Here is a 16,006-nt window from a genome sequence, read left to right on the forward strand (position 1 = left end):
GCAAGCGTCAGGAAGAAAGAGAAGCCCTGGGTACAAGCCCTTCCAGAAGCGCTCTGGGGAGATGCACTGGGGTGCTGGAGGCTGGCTCTGGTCTGAGATCTGCAGGAAGCAACATCAATGGGCACCACAGGGCTGTGGAAACAATAATGTCCCAAACCCACCAGTGCCTTTGGTCTGAATTACAGCAACTGAGCTTCTTCCAAGATAGAAGACAGCAGAGGGAGAACAGCCATTGACTTCTTCAGCTGGGAAGGCCAAACTTCCACACGACTTCCACGCAAAGCTATGCAAGCACTGACTATTTTCATCAGATGGAAATGTGGGAAATGTACAAGGATTGTGCTGAAGGAACTGACAGTGGATTCAAAGATGATAACAAGGTGATTTTTTTAAGCCTCTGTCAGACTATTTAATTAGTCTCCAAAATCTTCCCCCCCCCGCCCCCGATAATAGGGGGCCGTTTGTTCAACCCTCCTGCTGGACCACTCACACTTCACCGAACCGACACACTGATAAGATGGGACCCACCACACCCACCTTCCCCATGCTCGTGAATGCAGATCTGCTGGCACAGACGGAAGATGTGTTCAGCCCTGCCCTTCTGGACCGATATCACCACAGCTTCCCCAGCGGCTGCATGTCTCTCTTGTTTTGAGCACAAAGAAACAGTTTTTACTGGTCCCTGGTTTTATTATCGTGTTTGTCCATGGGAAGCGGGCAGTCTCAGATACAGCTGTCGCTGCAGCAGACTTACCTTAGTGAAAATCCCTGCTTTGGTTTTGCAAGTGTTCTAATTAACGTAAATTATTTTACTATGCTTTACTACTGATAGCATGTAATTATCTCCCCACAGGTATATATTTAGCTAACCAGCAGGCTGATCAAAGACCTACAAAACAAGGTACTTTTGCAGCTGACACTAGATACAAGCAAAGGCCAGCAGGATGGGACAAAAGGAGGAGGGAGGAATCCCCCCTCCCCAGTCCTAAACACAGAGCGCAAATTTCTCCACTTGAAAAGACAATCACAACATTAACTTACACATTTTGTCAGAGGAGCATGAAGATGCATCGATACTCAAGTGCTGCGAAGGAGAAAAAACTATGTACATGCTAAACTATTAATCATTGGTAAGTGATCTCCTTTGTAAAGCGTTTTGAGGTTGACTAAGGAAAATGGCTCTGGACTAACAGAGAGCAAGCAATCTGCTTACGGTCATCGCTTCATTCCCTCAACTGCTTTTGCTGGGTCAGTCCCGAGGTATTATTATATGTGCAAGGCAATTCACCATTTTCCTGAGGAAGTCTGGCCATGGAAGAGATTCCAAACTCCACACCCCTTTCTCACCCTATTCACCTCGGGAGTCTGGTTTCCACTGCAAGCACATTTTTAGATGAATGAGGTTGAGACCTAAGCTGAGCAGCTGCGCTGCTCTCACCACATCCAACTATGCACACAATTAAAAAATAACAAATTGGATCAAGCTAGCTGGGACCGTAACTTTTCTCCAAATTACTGGTTGATAAAACATGCCACTTCCGTCGACATTCTGGAAGTGCTGGTATCCCATGATTTCTCTTTCTCCTTGATGGCTGCAGCCGCTTAACCTGTGCTGGTGGAAGACAGCAGGTTGAAATAAGTGTTTAGGAGCCAAGAAGCGTCCTATGCCAAACCGCACGTTTCAGAACCTTATCTGCCCACTTGGGTAGGTTTGATCCTTTATTAAAAGTGCTGGGTGCTTTGTCATCAGTTTCAGTGGGCGCAGGATCAGTTAGGTAAATCCTCGTCTCTCGACCTTCTTGAAGGCCGCTCTGTGCTACTTTACACACCTACGGATGCTGTGTCTGCGTACTACTGTCGTCCCACCGACCACCAAGCCCAGGTGAGACCCTGCGTTTTCAAAGGGTGGCACAGAGAATGAAAAAACGATCCCAGCTTCTAAGATCTTACAGCCCGAGGAGGGTTGTGTTACGCTTTTTAATCCTCCTTTTCAGCTACTTTAATGAAGAGTGTTACTTACCTTTTCAGGCCACAGCTGAATCTTCGGTCTGAAAGCTGCAATATTATGTGTTACAGCTGCTACTGCAAAAAGGAAACCTCTTTTGTATCTATTGACATCCTTTGCAAAATACTCTGGGTTTTTTGAATGATGTACTCCCTATTATTTCCATGCCATTACTTATAAACTTCACAGCATTTTCTAGAGGGGTCCTCAGGAAGATGCAAACCTCAGGGCAGCACTCCATTAGGCTTTTATTTTTATAGGTTGGGTTAAACCTTCTTGAAACTGGTAGGTTTAACTGCATTCTTTTATTGCGGGTAGCTGAGGCAGACATTAAGTCTGTTTCCACCCACAATGCAAGATTGCTCAAGTACCTGAAGGCTCTGGGAGGACAGTTTTGGGTAGGATACTAAAAGGACGGTTCAGGTGGAGGAGGAGACAGCAAGACAGCATATTGAAACAGGCATGGAACGGAAACTTCAAACAGCCTGAACAATCATTGATACAAAACCTGGACTGAATACAAGAAACAGGGATTTGGGGTCACATTGCTGCCTGGAGCAGGTCTGGAGCTATAAGCAAAGAAACTGGCCCTCAACTGCGTGATTTCTTCTGAGCTCAGAAGGAGGGCTGTGAGCATTCTCGCCAGCAAACAGAAATACAGCAGAAATACCTTTCTTCCTCCCTCCTCCTCCAGCCTAGATCAACCAATAAGACCCTGAATTTTGGCCAGAAACACGGGTCAAAGGGAGGAAACGTGTGTTACAAAACCTCCCGCACATCTGTGCCATTTAACTCTTCCTGCTTGGTTCAGGAGTAAGATGGCATAAAGACAACAGCACCGCTCCTCTCTTATTCTACCAGAGCAGCCAAAGTTTAGGTCATTGCGGTTCCCAATTGCATTGCAGATGTATCCTTGTTATGGACTTCCATTCCCACCCCAACAAACCAAATTTCCCCAGATCTGGCTATAAAGCAGTTTGAGCAACTCTATGTGCTCTTCTGCTCTGCAGGAAACTCCTTAAAATGAGGCACCCACCACTGGCACTTTTTCCTGTAGGTGAATTGATCTGCCTAGCATGAGTAATCCCATTTAAAACAAAAGGTTGCCTTACAAGAATGAGGGAGGCAAGTTTGAAGCTTGCTTTTATGCAAGTACAGTAAAAAGGCCACATAGTAGTTCATCAGGGGACACTTCAGCAATAAAATTACAGTTACCAGTAAAGTCCAGTAATAGAATAAAGGCTATTTAATAAGAAGACTTTTAACCCCTTTAACAGGGACTAAATTTGGAACCTTTTCTTCAAGTATCAGGCACACTACACTTCCCTAATCCTACTTTCTGTTAATAAGTAAAAGAAAATAACAGGCATTAATCTATTCCTTCTGCTTTTATTTTTATGTTAGGGGAGAGCACTATTCAATGTAAATAAACTAATTTCAGTAAAATAGAGGCTGAAGGTAGACATGCATACCAGCCTCAGAGTAAGGTGCATTACGGAGTACTATCTTCTCTTGAGACAACTGAGGTCCCACGCCTCAACTCGTTTAATAGCAGGTAACACAATCCCTGCAGATTATAATGCAAGAATCCCATAGTGGCAGGAGGAAGGCATGTGGAGTAAGACTCTGCGACCTAAGAGAAGTAAAAGCCATGGAGATTAGTAGTTCAGTGTTTACGTAGGAGCCCTGTGGGCCCCCTTAATTTAGTCTTCATCATCTCTGATCCATTCTAACAGTCCTCTGTGGGATGGAGATTTAATATCTAGGAAAACTGGGGTCCTGGCTCACCTGTCAGAAAGAGCGGCGGATGGCTGCTCCCTGTTTACTGCTGTATCACCTTGCTTTCCAGATTCAGCACAATAAACAAAACCTGACACTATTTTATGAACCTGAATGATACAATTTAAAACCTCTAGAGGTCAGGCTAATGGAGAGCATCTTCCCCGCAGCTGCATTCTGCTAAGTGCGGGTGACACCTGCTGGAGTCCTCTTCCCCACGACCCACCCTCGTCCCACCACGACTGGCTCTGCAGGTGTTTTATCTGCTCGGGGTGGTTCTTCTGGGGGCCTGCATCCACTCCATCCCCCAGAAAGGCAGGTGGGCAACGTGAAATAAATCCGAGTGGCTTTTTCTTACGGCAGGAAGGCGAAAGTAGTCTTCATCTGCACGTCCTCATATGTTACTTATTCAGCTGCGCTGGTCATGCAGGTTTGCATCCCCCATAAACCAAGGCCCCGCCTCTCCTTTTGCCTTTGACATCCTTGCAGAGGAGCTGTAGTAAAATGCAGCATATTCCCACAGGGAAAAGTCCTGAGTGGGCACTGAAATGGGACCACACGATACATTATTCATCTGTCACCTAAAACAACGCAGTGAAAAATGCAGTCTGACGTTCCTCCCCTCACATTGAAGCCACCGGGACAGGGCAGGTAACCCCTGGAAGAGGTCTGAGAAGCCCTAATTTCTTACATTACAACAGATGATAACAAATTTAAATGCATGGTGCTGTACGTACTACCTGGGAATAAACATTTACAGCGTTAAGAATGGTGACTTCATCAGAGCACTCTGGAAAAGGTTCATTTGTGGGATAACAGCAGCCCCCAAAAGGCTGCTGATGAAGTCTTGTGGCGGTGCTGATGAAGACTTGTGAATTTTTCTCTCTCTGCTATTTTCTCACAGTCTGCAGCGCTGGCAAGCACCGGCACCCAACACCCCGCAACATATGGCAAGGCACTGGCCTGCCCTGAGGCATCGGAGGACACCCGGCATGGGTTGTCCGGTATTGCTGGATGACTGGAAAGGGACCCAGCCGCTGAGGAGACTAGGAGGTTCTCCTCCCGCTCTACTCTGCCTTAATGAGACCACGTCTCTGTCCAGTTCTAGGTCCCCCCAGTTCAAGGACAGGGAACTGCTGGAGCAAGGCCAGCGCAGAGCTGCCAAGGGGATCAGGGACTGGAGCATCTCCCTTGGGAGGAAAGGCTGAGAGACCCGGGCTTGTTCAGCCTGGAGAAAAGAAGCCTGAGGGGGATCTCATCAGTGCTTATAAATATCTAAAGGGTGGGTGTCAGGGGGATGGGGCCGGGCTCTTTTCAGTGACGCCCAACAACAGGCCAAGGGGCAACGGGCACAAGCTGGAACACGGGAAGTTCCACCTGAACATGAGGACAAACCCCTTCCCTGTGCGGGTGCCAGAGCAGGGGCACAGGCTGCCCAGAGAGGCTGTGGGGTCCCTTCCCTGGAGACATTCACCCCCCGCCTGGACGCGGCCCTGTGCCCCTGCTCTGGGGGTGCCTGCTCAAGCAGGGGGTGGGACGGGGTGAGCTCCAGAGGGCCCTTCCAACCCCCACCGTTCTGTGATTCTGTGAGACCTGCTGGAGTGGGATAAGGAAGGAAAACCCCTTTGGGTGTCCCCAGCCCTGCAACAGGGCCCCACACGCCCAGGCCTCACCGCAGTGGCTTTGGCAACTGGGGCAGCGTGTGCAGCCCCCACTGGGGCACCGACCCGCCGGTGAGGAGATGGGTCAGGGACAAGGCGACTCCGGGGCCGACACCTCCTCAGTGAGCCCGTCCTGAGGGGGTGGGGGGGGGGGGGAACCGGATAGCGCGACCCGCCCAACATGGCGCCAGCCCGGCGCCAAACCCCCAACATCCGGATTCCTTGACCTTCCTCCCGTGAGCCTCCGCGGCGCGCCCCGTCCCGCCTTCCCCCGCAGGGCAGCAGCGGCAAGATGGCGCAGCCGCCGGGTGAGTGTCGCGGGCCGCCAAGGTGACCGCGGCTGCCGCCCTCCCTCTTCCCCACTGATCAGGCTGTGTCTCTCTCTGTGCCGCAGTTCCCCTCAAGGACATGAAGCTGATGGACGTGAAGCTGGGCCAGCTGCCCACCTGGGTGGCCATGAGGGACTTCACCCCCGGCGGCATCACGGCGGCCCTGCGAAGAGGTGAGGGGGGCGGAGGGGGGCTGCCCACCCTGAGGAGAGGGCTCCGCGGCCCCTCGGCCGGCCGAGGGCTGGAGGGGGGAATCCCTCCTCCCGACGGAGCACCTCAGGCTGCTGCAGTGGCAGTTGGTCGTGGCAGGGGGATCCAGCACCACGGGGGTTGCTCCGTGGCGATTTTTGCTTTCCCAGCACAGTGCCGCCTGTAGCGGCTTCTTCTCCCACCTGTAAATTTGTTTCTTGTATGAGCTTTATCCGCCAGAGGTTTGTTTTCAGTAGTCCTTCTTGTATAAAAAGGAAATTCGGTGACCTCATTCCTGACTCCTGAACCTATTTGCTGAAAATCTTGAGGTTTCCCAACAGCACAATAAAAATAATGCAACTGATCCCTAAAGATGGATACAGGGCTTTTATAGATCGCTTAACAAAAGTTCTGACTGATGCTCTTTGCCATAGATACAGATTAGGCAGTCAGGTAGATTTAAACACAAAATACTAAATGCAAGTGACTACATAATGTCCATACACTAGTATGAAAGAACTAAGTAATTGCAAAGCAGCTTGAGCTCATGAAAGTCACAATAATGTTTAGGGGAAAATGATAAATAGTGCTTCCCCCCTCCCCCCCCCCCTTTTTTTTTTTTTTTAAGGCTTAGGGCTGTTAACTCGAGTTCACTTTGCTGAAGTAACACACAGGTTGCCTTCTCAGACTTGCTTCTGAGACCCTCACATCTTTCATTAGAAACATTTTCCTGAAGTCCTGTGAAACCAGGCTGCTGCTTTCTGACACAAAAAAATACACAACTCATCTGACTGCCGTGGAAACTTTTCTCCTACACAGGTTACGAGAGATACTACAATAAATATATCAATGTCAAGAAAGGGGGCATCGGCGGTGTGTCCATGGTGCTTGCTGGTTACGTTGTTATCAGCTACATCTGGAGCTACAGTCACCTGAGTAAGTAAAAGCAGTACGGCTGAACATGTACAGTGCAGCTTGGAAGAGCGCTTGGGGCAATAAAAACAATCTGCTGCTGCTTTTAGAAATAAAACGAAAGACAGCTAACCATTGCTGCTTGAATCCGGGAATGTGGGTGAGCAGACTTCTAGCTGTAGAGAACTGGAATGCTTTTAGTAAGTTATCAGATGGCCAGTATTTTCTTGGTGACGAAGAAAACCTAGATCTTGTTGCCTGTCTAACCTGACAGTACTTAGAAACTACATGCTCAGATTTTTTTAGAGCACTTTCTTTCCTGTAATTTCAGGTGTGGTGGTTTTGTTTTTCTTGTGACTTCAGTAAAATTACCTTGCTTTTCTTTGAATGATACAGAGCATGACTGCCACAGGAAGTACCACTGAAGTGGGGATTTCAGAAAGCGAAGGTAGACCTCTTGAACAAGACTTGGCTACTGGAACAGTTATCCTGACAGAAGACATCGGAACTATTCAGATTAAAATCTGTACTATTATGGCCAATAATAAAGTGCATACACTATAAATGTACTGAGCTGGCACTCTCATAACTGACCTGTTAATTGTGCTGTACAAGCGAGTTCGTCTTCGTAGAGTTTCACCCCTCAAGGATAAGTTCAGAGATGGCTGGGAAAGCATCTGCCGCTTGGGTTGCGTTCTGAACAGGGGAATCTATTGCAGTTGATTGCTATGTAACTGTTTGATAAAAGTAAAAAGCATTGGATTGCTTCTTAATGGCCATTATGTAGAGGTTGGATATAGTATTTTGATTTGAAAGAACAGTATCTGAGCTTTAAGAGGCTTGTTTATGATTCTCAGTCAGGCTGGCACCTGGGGACTGTAGGTATTCGGGCAGTTTTCCATCATTTGAGAGCACTGCCTCGGATGAGATCGGCTTTAAGCCGAGCTTTAAGGAGGTCTGCAACTCCCGTTCTGTCACTGGGATGCTAATGCCTCTGACCTCTGATAACCCATTTCTATCCGAACTCTGCCTACTTTCATTATGAAAAGAAGCTGGGAGGTTATTCTGAAGAGGTAGATGTTTAAAAGACCTTTAATATAACAAAGGTCTATGAAGTTAAACTAAAGGAGAACTTTGTTTTCTGACTTAAATGCAGTGGTGAGAAGTTTAACGTGCATAAACGCAGCTTAAAGGAGCATCTGTGGGTTTGGCCCCAGCTGGCGACCCTCGTGCACCCTGCTAAGGCAGCGCCCCCCACCCGCACGCCGCTGCCTGCCAACACCTGAAACTGCAGCCGGGCTCTGCCAGCAGAACTGGCGGGATCCTTTTCTGAACAGGAGGGAGAACGAAAACCGCTTCTTAAGGCATACAAAGAATCTCTCAGGTGCTTCAGTGGTAACAGGAAGGCTTTTGGTTTTGGAAGACATCTCTTCAGGCGGTGAAGACCATGAACCCCTGAGCTAGACGGGGGAGACAGCCAGACACGCAAGCGGTGCAGCTCCCTTTCCACATGCCTAGTCACACACAGATACCACATCTCGTAGTCTGGCTGCTGTTCAGCCTCTGGGGGCAAACGTGGCAGGAAAAGCCTGTCACACCACAGTCACCGAGACTTGAAACTTCTACTTTAACTGACTCCAACTCTCCACAGTGAAATAACCGCAGTATTCAAACCAACATAGGCTCCGGTCACTTCTCTTAATCTAGTCATATTACCTTGTTCTTAAAAAAAAAATAATAATTCACAGCCAGGTTTTTCCATCAGTACATTTCAATAAAAACAAAGTATAAAGGCAGTCAGCAAATGGGTTAGAATCAATAAGGCTCATATCGTAGGTGCAATTGTTTGGTTGTTTTTGTTTTTGTTTTTTAATTCACATTTTATCATTGGCCCTTTTGAAATACTCTTCTCACAAAATGAATGGGTTTTGGCTTGCTAAAATTGCTTTCAGAAGAATGCTCTACCACTTCTAAAAGCAGTGTTCCATGAGAATATACATCTCCATTTCCTGGTGTTCTCTAGGCTATGGAAATACCCGCTCAGTGTGAGCTGGACGACCGGGGCGCTGAGGCAAGGCTCTCCTATTCTGACCCTTCCAGCTGTGTTCATTCCCCCTCTTGCTTTTTGCAAGTGGGTAATGAGCACGGTTGCAGCTTTCCTACAATCATCGTTCCTCACAGTTTGGCTAACCACTGAGATGCCAATTTATTCTCCCCTTGATCGGTTCTCACCCAGAAGATTAATTTCTAACCTTCAGTACAGCAAGAAGCACAGAAACAAAGCAAGTGGGCAAGTTTTACAGCCTGACGTACGTGACGCGTTAAGTCAGCCACCAGGACAAGCTTACCGACTACGACAGGCTGGGGCTGGGAACATACTTTGCTTTTTAAGAGCTACAGGACAGCAGAATCCCTGCTTCCTCACTGAAGGGAAGGCATTTCAAGTATTAAGTTTTCCCAGTCAGTCTTCCTGCTTCCACAGAGAGGGCTGAAACGCTGCAGGTTCTCCAAAGAGAAGTGGTAGAAGGAAAACACTTTAAAGAAACACTGGCGAAAAGATGCGTTTACGTAGAGTGCCGCACGGGTGAGGGGTTTGCATATCTATTGGCTGTTAGATCTACCCTTCAGCAGGGCTCAATGAAAATAGGCGGAGGCCAAAATCTATTTTTAAAAAGGTTAAAACATAAAAAAAAAGTTGTGGACAATTACAAAAATGTTGCTTAGCAGCAGCCAGCCTCTGACCGGTTCTTTCAGTAATGGCATTAAAAAACAACCTGATTAATAGTTCGAGACAGGCAGAAACCTTTTCTCAGTGTTAATAGCTCCCTTGCACTCTTCGTTCGGCTCTTTCACTGTCCACTGAGAAAGGCCAGGTGTCCTTTGGTGCATCTGTTGGCATAATGACCTTTTTCACCACACTAAAAGAGAAAGAAAGGAAGAGAGAAGTTATTACACAGTTACAGCTTTTTTCCCCTCTATCTGCCTTTGTTAAGGTAGCCGGCAACTGTTCCGGTTTGGAAGCTTTTCCGCGTATGGAAGACGCAGCATTTAGCAGGTGAAGCGAAACACAGTGTCAGAAGGGACATGACTACGGGCTGTATCTACTCGTTGGAGCAAAAGCTGCTGCTGTGCTGGGAGCAACCTGATGCCACATCATTATAACGCACTATAAAGGAGAGAGCTCCCAGCACACCACTACAAACAGCCAAGGGCTGCAACACGCAAGGAGAATGTCAGTGTTGGACGCTTCCGAGACTACACCATCTGCTACGCGCTACAGCAGAGATACGCAGGGTTTCTCCTGATCGGCCATCCTGAATTAGACAGAGAAAGGTGCGTCTGAATGGGAGATTCACGACTTTGCACCGTGAAGCTATTCAAGCCCAGACAGAAATGCCAGTATCTGACACTACAGCATTCTCCAGATATGCAATTTACTTGCAGCTAAAATAATAGGCAGCTACTAAAGATTTCCAGTGAAATGGATTCAGCTACTTAATATCCCTGCCCAATCACAATCATTTTTACCCAAACAAGCACCTAAGGCCCAGAAGTTGGCATGTACAACAAAACTGTCAAAGCTGAAGGGACAGGGAGATTCTTTGCCCTTTTTCTAGAGGCTGGGGTTGGGGCTTTTGTGGAAAAATAACCCAAGATTGAAACTCGATTGTGTCAAAGTTTTACCGGGGCTCCTCAATGAGCAACCGAGGTAAATAACTCATTCCTTGGTTTGACAGTGACGCGGTGCGTCTGCAGCTGAAATACTCAACAGTCTTTGTATATTCCATTTCTGCTACTCGCAAAGAACTCCCATGTTAACAGGGGAGAAGAAAATCACCAAGTATAAGCAAATTAACTCATGAGACAAGACTAATATTAGTTCTTATTTTGAAATGTAGTTTGCCAGTCTCCTTTAACTGTCATTGTGGTAGGGCTTCCCATTTATTAGCAGATGAGCAAAGCTGGTCCTACAGAAGCCTTAATTGTCACAGCCAGTCCACAAGCTGGCAAACCAGTGACCTCAAGGCCTCAGAACTCAACACTAATTCCCACAGCTGCATCCACGCACAAAATGCAATGTCTGTTGCACAGAGCGCATGTTTCGCGAACCTGTTCACACTGTGAAAAACCCTTTTGCAGGACCAACAGCCCTCATCACAACAGTCCCTTCCTTTGCCCGTGCCAAGCGGCCAGCAGCAAAGCAGCACGCCGTAGTCCAGGTGACGTGCGCTCTCTAGTTCTGAAACCTAGCACTCTCTGCTTTCCCTCCTCGTCCCTCCCCTCTGAATTACCTTGTAGCAGGTGACCTGCTCCAACGGCCGGGGTCCTCTGTTCCCAGTGTTGTTATTTTGAGACTGCATGACTCCGATGACTTGGGGTGTCCTCTGTTGGTTAGGAGAAGAGTTCTGACTCGTTAAGTGCATCGAGGATAAAGACCTTTATGGTTGTTATTTTGTTAAGATGGGAAAAACAGCACCCCATATATCAAATGATCAATTCATCTCCAAATCTGTGCGTGAGTGCTCTGCCAGCTGGAGCACTGGAGAGAAGAAATCAAGCACTGAGGCTTACAAAGCCCAGCAATCCTGCTTTTCTCTGGAAAGCAGACTTAGAGAGTAGGTTTAGGCTGCTATAATATCATTGCCATCACTGAGAGATGTCATGCAGATAACAAAAACTGGCAGATTGCTGCGCAGCCACATACGATCTGCTTCTGTGTAACGTGGGAGTGTTCTGTGACTAGATCTCCACGTACAGGTCAAGCAGTTGTAGGGCTTTCATCACTATAACAGCACCCTGGGCTGCTCACTGCTTAGTTCTTGCACAGCACCCTCCCTTCCAGGGAGTAGCCCAAGCAACAGAAGTGCTGCTGCTGGCTGCTGAGCTGGAGGATAGCGCTACCGACTGAAAGGGTTAACCAAGGAGAGGGGAGAAACAGAGCAAAGCAAAACAAAACACCAGGGTCCCAGGATGAAGGCAGAAGTCTGTCGTGACCAGACAGTGGAACATAGAGGGCTGGGAGGAGGAGAGACAAGGGACAGTGCTTTGTGCTTTATTAGGATTTTGTCTACAAGTTCTTAATCAGAAAAGAATATCACACCCTGCTGTAAAATAGGAAAGGTTTTCCCTCATTCAATGAGAATTTCTCCAGAGGCTTCCAGCAAGCCAAGTCCAAGAGCCCAGCTGTCTAGTTCTGACCACTAGACAACGTACCCTCTTTTAAATCACTGTGGGAAATGCTTTGGGGCTGGGTGCGTAGGGGAGGCGGGGGAATTGTGTACCTTTTGCTGTGTTTGTGTCGGCTGAGGCAGTGGTGGTTGCTCTGTGGTTCCCATTGGCAGTTCAAACCGAGGGCTGGTTTAGACGGAAACAAGAAAATTGATTCTCAAATCACATGCCAACGTTTTACCATCAGCTCAGCCAAATAACTCCAAACAACGGAAACAAACATTCAGCCAATTAAATTTGGCTGACAGGAAATAGCACTCCCCCCTCCCCACTCCTCTTCGCATTCTGATGCTCAGTAACCTCGTACACAAAAATGACAATCCAGTACGTAGTGTATCCCCTCTACCTGTGAGGTCTTCTGGAATATAAACCCACCTGATCCCACTGCAGTGGTGGCATCTGATCACCGCTGCAGAGTCTTACCGGTAACTCCCCGAAGAGGCCCTGCCCCATATCCTCAAACCGGTACAAACTAAACATGGGCCAAATTTCCAAAGCCTTTGGGAAGCACCAGCACACCCTCCTTTGACAAATACTGGATTACAAGGGAAACACGAGATTACAGGACAAGCCTGGAAGCGTACTCACTGCATGAATTTACAGGTAGGCCCCTCCGGACAGAATCCTACTAGGTAATTCACACAAATGACTCTTCGAGTATGCCGGTGTCTGCAGAGGGGACCTGCAACACAAAGCTCAGCCGTTCACGTTCCACATGCACGTACCCCAGCGCTCCATAGTAGCAGGCACGCAAGCAGATCACGCAAAGAAAGAATAGCAGGACCCTACCCTTGATTTATAGCCACAGAAGCAGCAACTGTGCGACATACATACCATGTTTACAGAAGCCTCTGTCATACCAGGGACAGTCTTTGATCTTAGACTCCGGGTCAATGTGCAAGAATGGACATTCTTTGTTACTGCATTCCCCTGTACCAAAGGCAAACACACTTTTTAGTCAAGTGTGCAGGTTCAACATCAAATGACTCCCAAAACATTACCTGGATCATGTAGCTCCCACAAAGCTGTTACCAACATTTATAAGTTCAGGCACAACAGTCTTACTGCCTGCCTTAACCTAGAGGAAGAACACCAAGGACTCACCCCCGGTGGGTAAAGTTCTACCAGGCTGGATTATTTACGTGTGCTTTTAAAAACAATGCGGAAACTAAATTTGAAAGAGCAGTCATGATAACAAAAACCAAACATTTAGTGCACCAGAAGCGTGGAGAAACTACAAATTGCGCACTAACCTCAATCCAAGGAAACCTACAAGACTGTAAGTTTCTGACAGCAAGTTGCCTCATTATGTCCAGATCTCCAGAGCTGGAAAGCAAGTGCATAAAAGTTTTGCACCCCCATGCCCTCTGCTGCTCGTCAACTCCCCAAAATAAGAGTCATGCAAAGACCAACTGCTCAGCCTACTCATCTGATACCCAAAGCAGGACATAAGACACAAAACCCAGTAAAAACTTGAACTTCCCCCCTCTTCCCCCAAGGGACAAAGCTCTTGAGAGAGAAGACATCTACAATATGTCACAAGTTTAGGGGGGATAATAAGGTGAAGGACTAAGCAGATCTGGAAAAGTATGATCTAACAATATCATCAGACACATAAGAACTGTTAATGCTTTGAAAACAGATGAGAGGGATGTACCAGGATCCTCTTCACCAGGCTCCCACGCCAGCGAGGAAGGCTAAGTAGGAGCTACAATGCCCCTTACCAAATTTGGAGTAGAAGTAACACTCAGGCATCTTGGTCATGTCGTACTCATGCAGAAACTCGCACTGGTCTCCCTTTTTGCACAGTCCTCGTAGCCAGTGTTTGCAAACAACTGTCTTTTCCCCACTGATGTGTCGGAATGGACACATGCCTCCTGCAGAAAGACGGGACAAGGAGAAGGGGAAAAAAGAACAATTAAAATCTACGGCACATGAAGGCACAGGACAACAGCAACACCTCATCCCCCTCTGCAAGAAGGGTTTCAGAACACATCACATTTTCCTACGAATTTAGCCTTTAGTGGCAACAGCAAAACAGGGAGTTCCAGAAAAGTCTTATGTTACCCTCTAAGGAGCTAAGCAACGTAGTCTCCAGCTCTTAATCCTGGCAACCATGAACCACAGCAGCTAATACAGGCACGTCCACAGCAAGGTCTGTGCATGGTAAGTTCAAGCCTTCCTTTACCGGCAGCTTTGCTTATTTGCCTCCCAGCCTCTTAAAAAAATACCATTATTTCACAACTGCTGCAGTTATTCCAACATCCTTCAGTTTTATCCTGCATCTAGGTCATCCCCTCATCTTTACAAAAAAAGAGAGTGCTGTAGACCATGGTAGAAAAATGTAGTTCCCCCCCTCCACCCCCATGACTATAATTTTATTGGAAATATTACTTGCCTTTTCCGCATGCCGCCTTTAAAAAAAATTCACAGACAGCTGCGCCCGATTCTGTGGAGAGAACAAATAAATATAATTAATTTTAAAAAGTTTTGCATCAACTTTTAAAATATTTCCTTCCCTAAAAAGACAATCTGGTCCTTAACATAAAAAGAAAAGCAGTGTTCTGGGTTGGGGAATTTACTTTCCCATGTAAGTTCCTTGTTCAAGTCTGGCCCTCGCAAATATCGGTATCTGTCTTGGGGGATATCAAGGGGAATTTGCAGAGGTTTGGTGCTTGTTTTGCTTTTCAGATACCTAGGTTTTATTGACTGGATTTTTCTCTGCTGTTAAGTCAATCATAGAACAGAATCATGTCAGCAAGCCCTGTATTTATAGGGTTCTGGCAATGACAGTCTTATATTTTTTGACCAGAACTGCCTGAAACAACTGTCATTGTGTTATCCCTTGCTGATCCTGACCAACAGGTATCACGACATTCAACAAAATTAAACCACAAGTTTAGTAGCCCGGCCAGAAAATTTCAGCAAACTACAAGTCTCCTGACACTACCTACGGCAGGTTATTAGGCTGAAGGAAAAGGTTCAGAGGCCAGGCCATGGATATACCTAAAGATGAAGTCTCCATAAGACTTTTGCTATTTTGCTTTTCAGATATCTAGGTTTTATTGACTGGATTTTTCTCTGCTGTGAAGTTAATCATGTCAGTGAACCCTGTACTTACAGCCCTGGCAACAAGTCTCCATAATGCCATCAAAATACCTCATATGTCAAAAGGGAACGAAAAAATAATAAGGTACTGTGCAGGAAAGTGATGTTTGTTCACGATAACGCCTCAACTTTAATTTTCCAGCCTGGCTGGGCGCTAATGGCAGCTTCCGTTAATTAAAAGAGGAAAAACATGAGGACTGAGAGGGTAAACCTCGCAGCAGGAAGGAGAAGGGGGGTGGATTTGAGGCTAAGAAGCCAGCAAGGTGCTCAGACCCCCGGAAACCTCCCTCCCAGCCCAGCCTAGCCCAGCCCAGCCCAGCCCAGCCCAGCCAAACCCGGGCCCCTCCGGGCGGGCGGGAGGCCCGGCCCGGCCCCGAGCACCCCGGGGGGGAGGGAGCCGCGCCGCGCCCGGTGCCCGCACGCACTGTCCATGCCGGGGAAGGGCAAGGGCTGCGCCCCCAGCTGCTGCTCCACGGCCAGCTCCAGGTCGAACTTGATGTGATCCACGCTGGCGATGAGCTCCTGCATGGTGGCGGCCGGGGGGCGGCGGCAGCGGGAAGGAAGGGGGGGTATGGTGGCGGTGGTGGTGGGCGGCCGGGCCCGGGATGGCCCGGCCCGCCCCGCTCCGCTCCGCGCCGGCAGTGCCTGAGGGGGGGGGGGGGGGGGGGAGGCGGCGGCGGCAGCTCCCGCCGCCCCGCACCGCCCCGCACCACCCGACCCGCCGCGGAATGGCGGGAGTCACCTCTGACCTCCTCCCCCCCCACCCCGCCGACCGGCGGGCAGCGCGCGCGCCG

The 16,006-nt window shown here is 48.1% G+C and overlaps 3 protein-coding genes across 3 annotated transcripts in view; 2 read left to right on the forward strand and 1 right to left on the reverse strand.

Annotated features, from left to right (window-relative positions):
• PDAP1 (PDGFA associated protein 1) overlaps window positions 1-16,006 on the forward strand; it is a 143,696-nt gene that overhangs the window by 111,062 nt on the left and 16,628 nt on the right. The window lies entirely within an intron of this gene.
• ATP5MF (ATP synthase membrane subunit f) lies at window positions 5,687-7,444 on the forward strand. The gene is made up of 4 exons (XM_075104807.1): window positions 5,687-5,753; window positions 5,840-5,947; window positions 6,783-6,899; window positions 7,272-7,444. The coding sequence occupies exons 1-4, from the start codon at window positions 5,738-5,740 to the stop codon at window positions 7,298-7,300; spliced, it is 270 nt and encodes an 89-aa protein (XP_074960908.1). The 5' UTR covers window positions 5,687-5,737; the 3' UTR covers window positions 7,301-7,444.
• CPSF4 (cleavage and polyadenylation specific factor 4) lies at window positions 8,555-15,967 on the reverse strand. The gene is made up of 8 exons (XM_075104802.1): window positions 15,638-15,967; window positions 14,503-14,553; window positions 13,829-13,981; window positions 12,939-13,034; window positions 12,693-12,786; window positions 12,158-12,230; window positions 11,168-11,260; window positions 8,555-9,793 (listed from the first exon to the last, which is right to left on the reverse strand). The coding sequence occupies exons 1-8, from the start codon at window positions 15,738-15,740 to the stop codon at window positions 9,725-9,727; spliced, it is 732 nt and encodes a 243-aa protein (XP_074960903.1). The 5' UTR covers window positions 15,741-15,967; the 3' UTR covers window positions 8,555-9,724.

This window comes from Phalacrocorax aristotelis, chromosome 10, assembly GCF_949628215.1.
Source record: "Phalacrocorax aristotelis chromosome 10, bGulAri2.1, whole genome shotgun sequence".
Lineage (NCBI taxonomy): Eukaryota > Metazoa > Chordata > Aves > Suliformes > Phalacrocoracidae > Phalacrocorax > Phalacrocorax aristotelis.

Excerpts from the sequence above, each read along its gene's own strand:
- ATP5MF (XM_075104807.1), top strand. Across the intron at positions 5,948-6,782 it reads CACGGCGGCCCTGCGAAGAG|GTTACGAGAGATACTACAAT; the intron begins GTGAGGGGGGCG and ends TCTCCTACACAG. Across the intron at positions 6,900-7,271 it reads CTGGAGCTACAGTCACCTGA|AGCATGACTGCCACAGGAAG; the intron begins GTAAGTAAAAGC and ends TGAATGATACAG.
- CPSF4 (XM_075104802.1), bottom strand. The coding sequence starts at position 15,740 with ATGCAGGAGCTCATCGCCAGCGTGGATCACATCAAGTTCGACCTGGAG. Across the intron at positions 12,787-12,938 it reads CAGAGGCTTCTGTAAACATG|GTCCCCTCTGCAGACACCGG; the intron begins GTATGTATGTCG and ends TTTGTGTTGCAG. Across the intron at positions 9,794-11,167 it reads AGCAGGTCACCTGCTACAAG|TGTGGTGAAAAAGGTCATTA; the intron begins GTAATTCAGAGG and ends TTTCTCTTTTAG.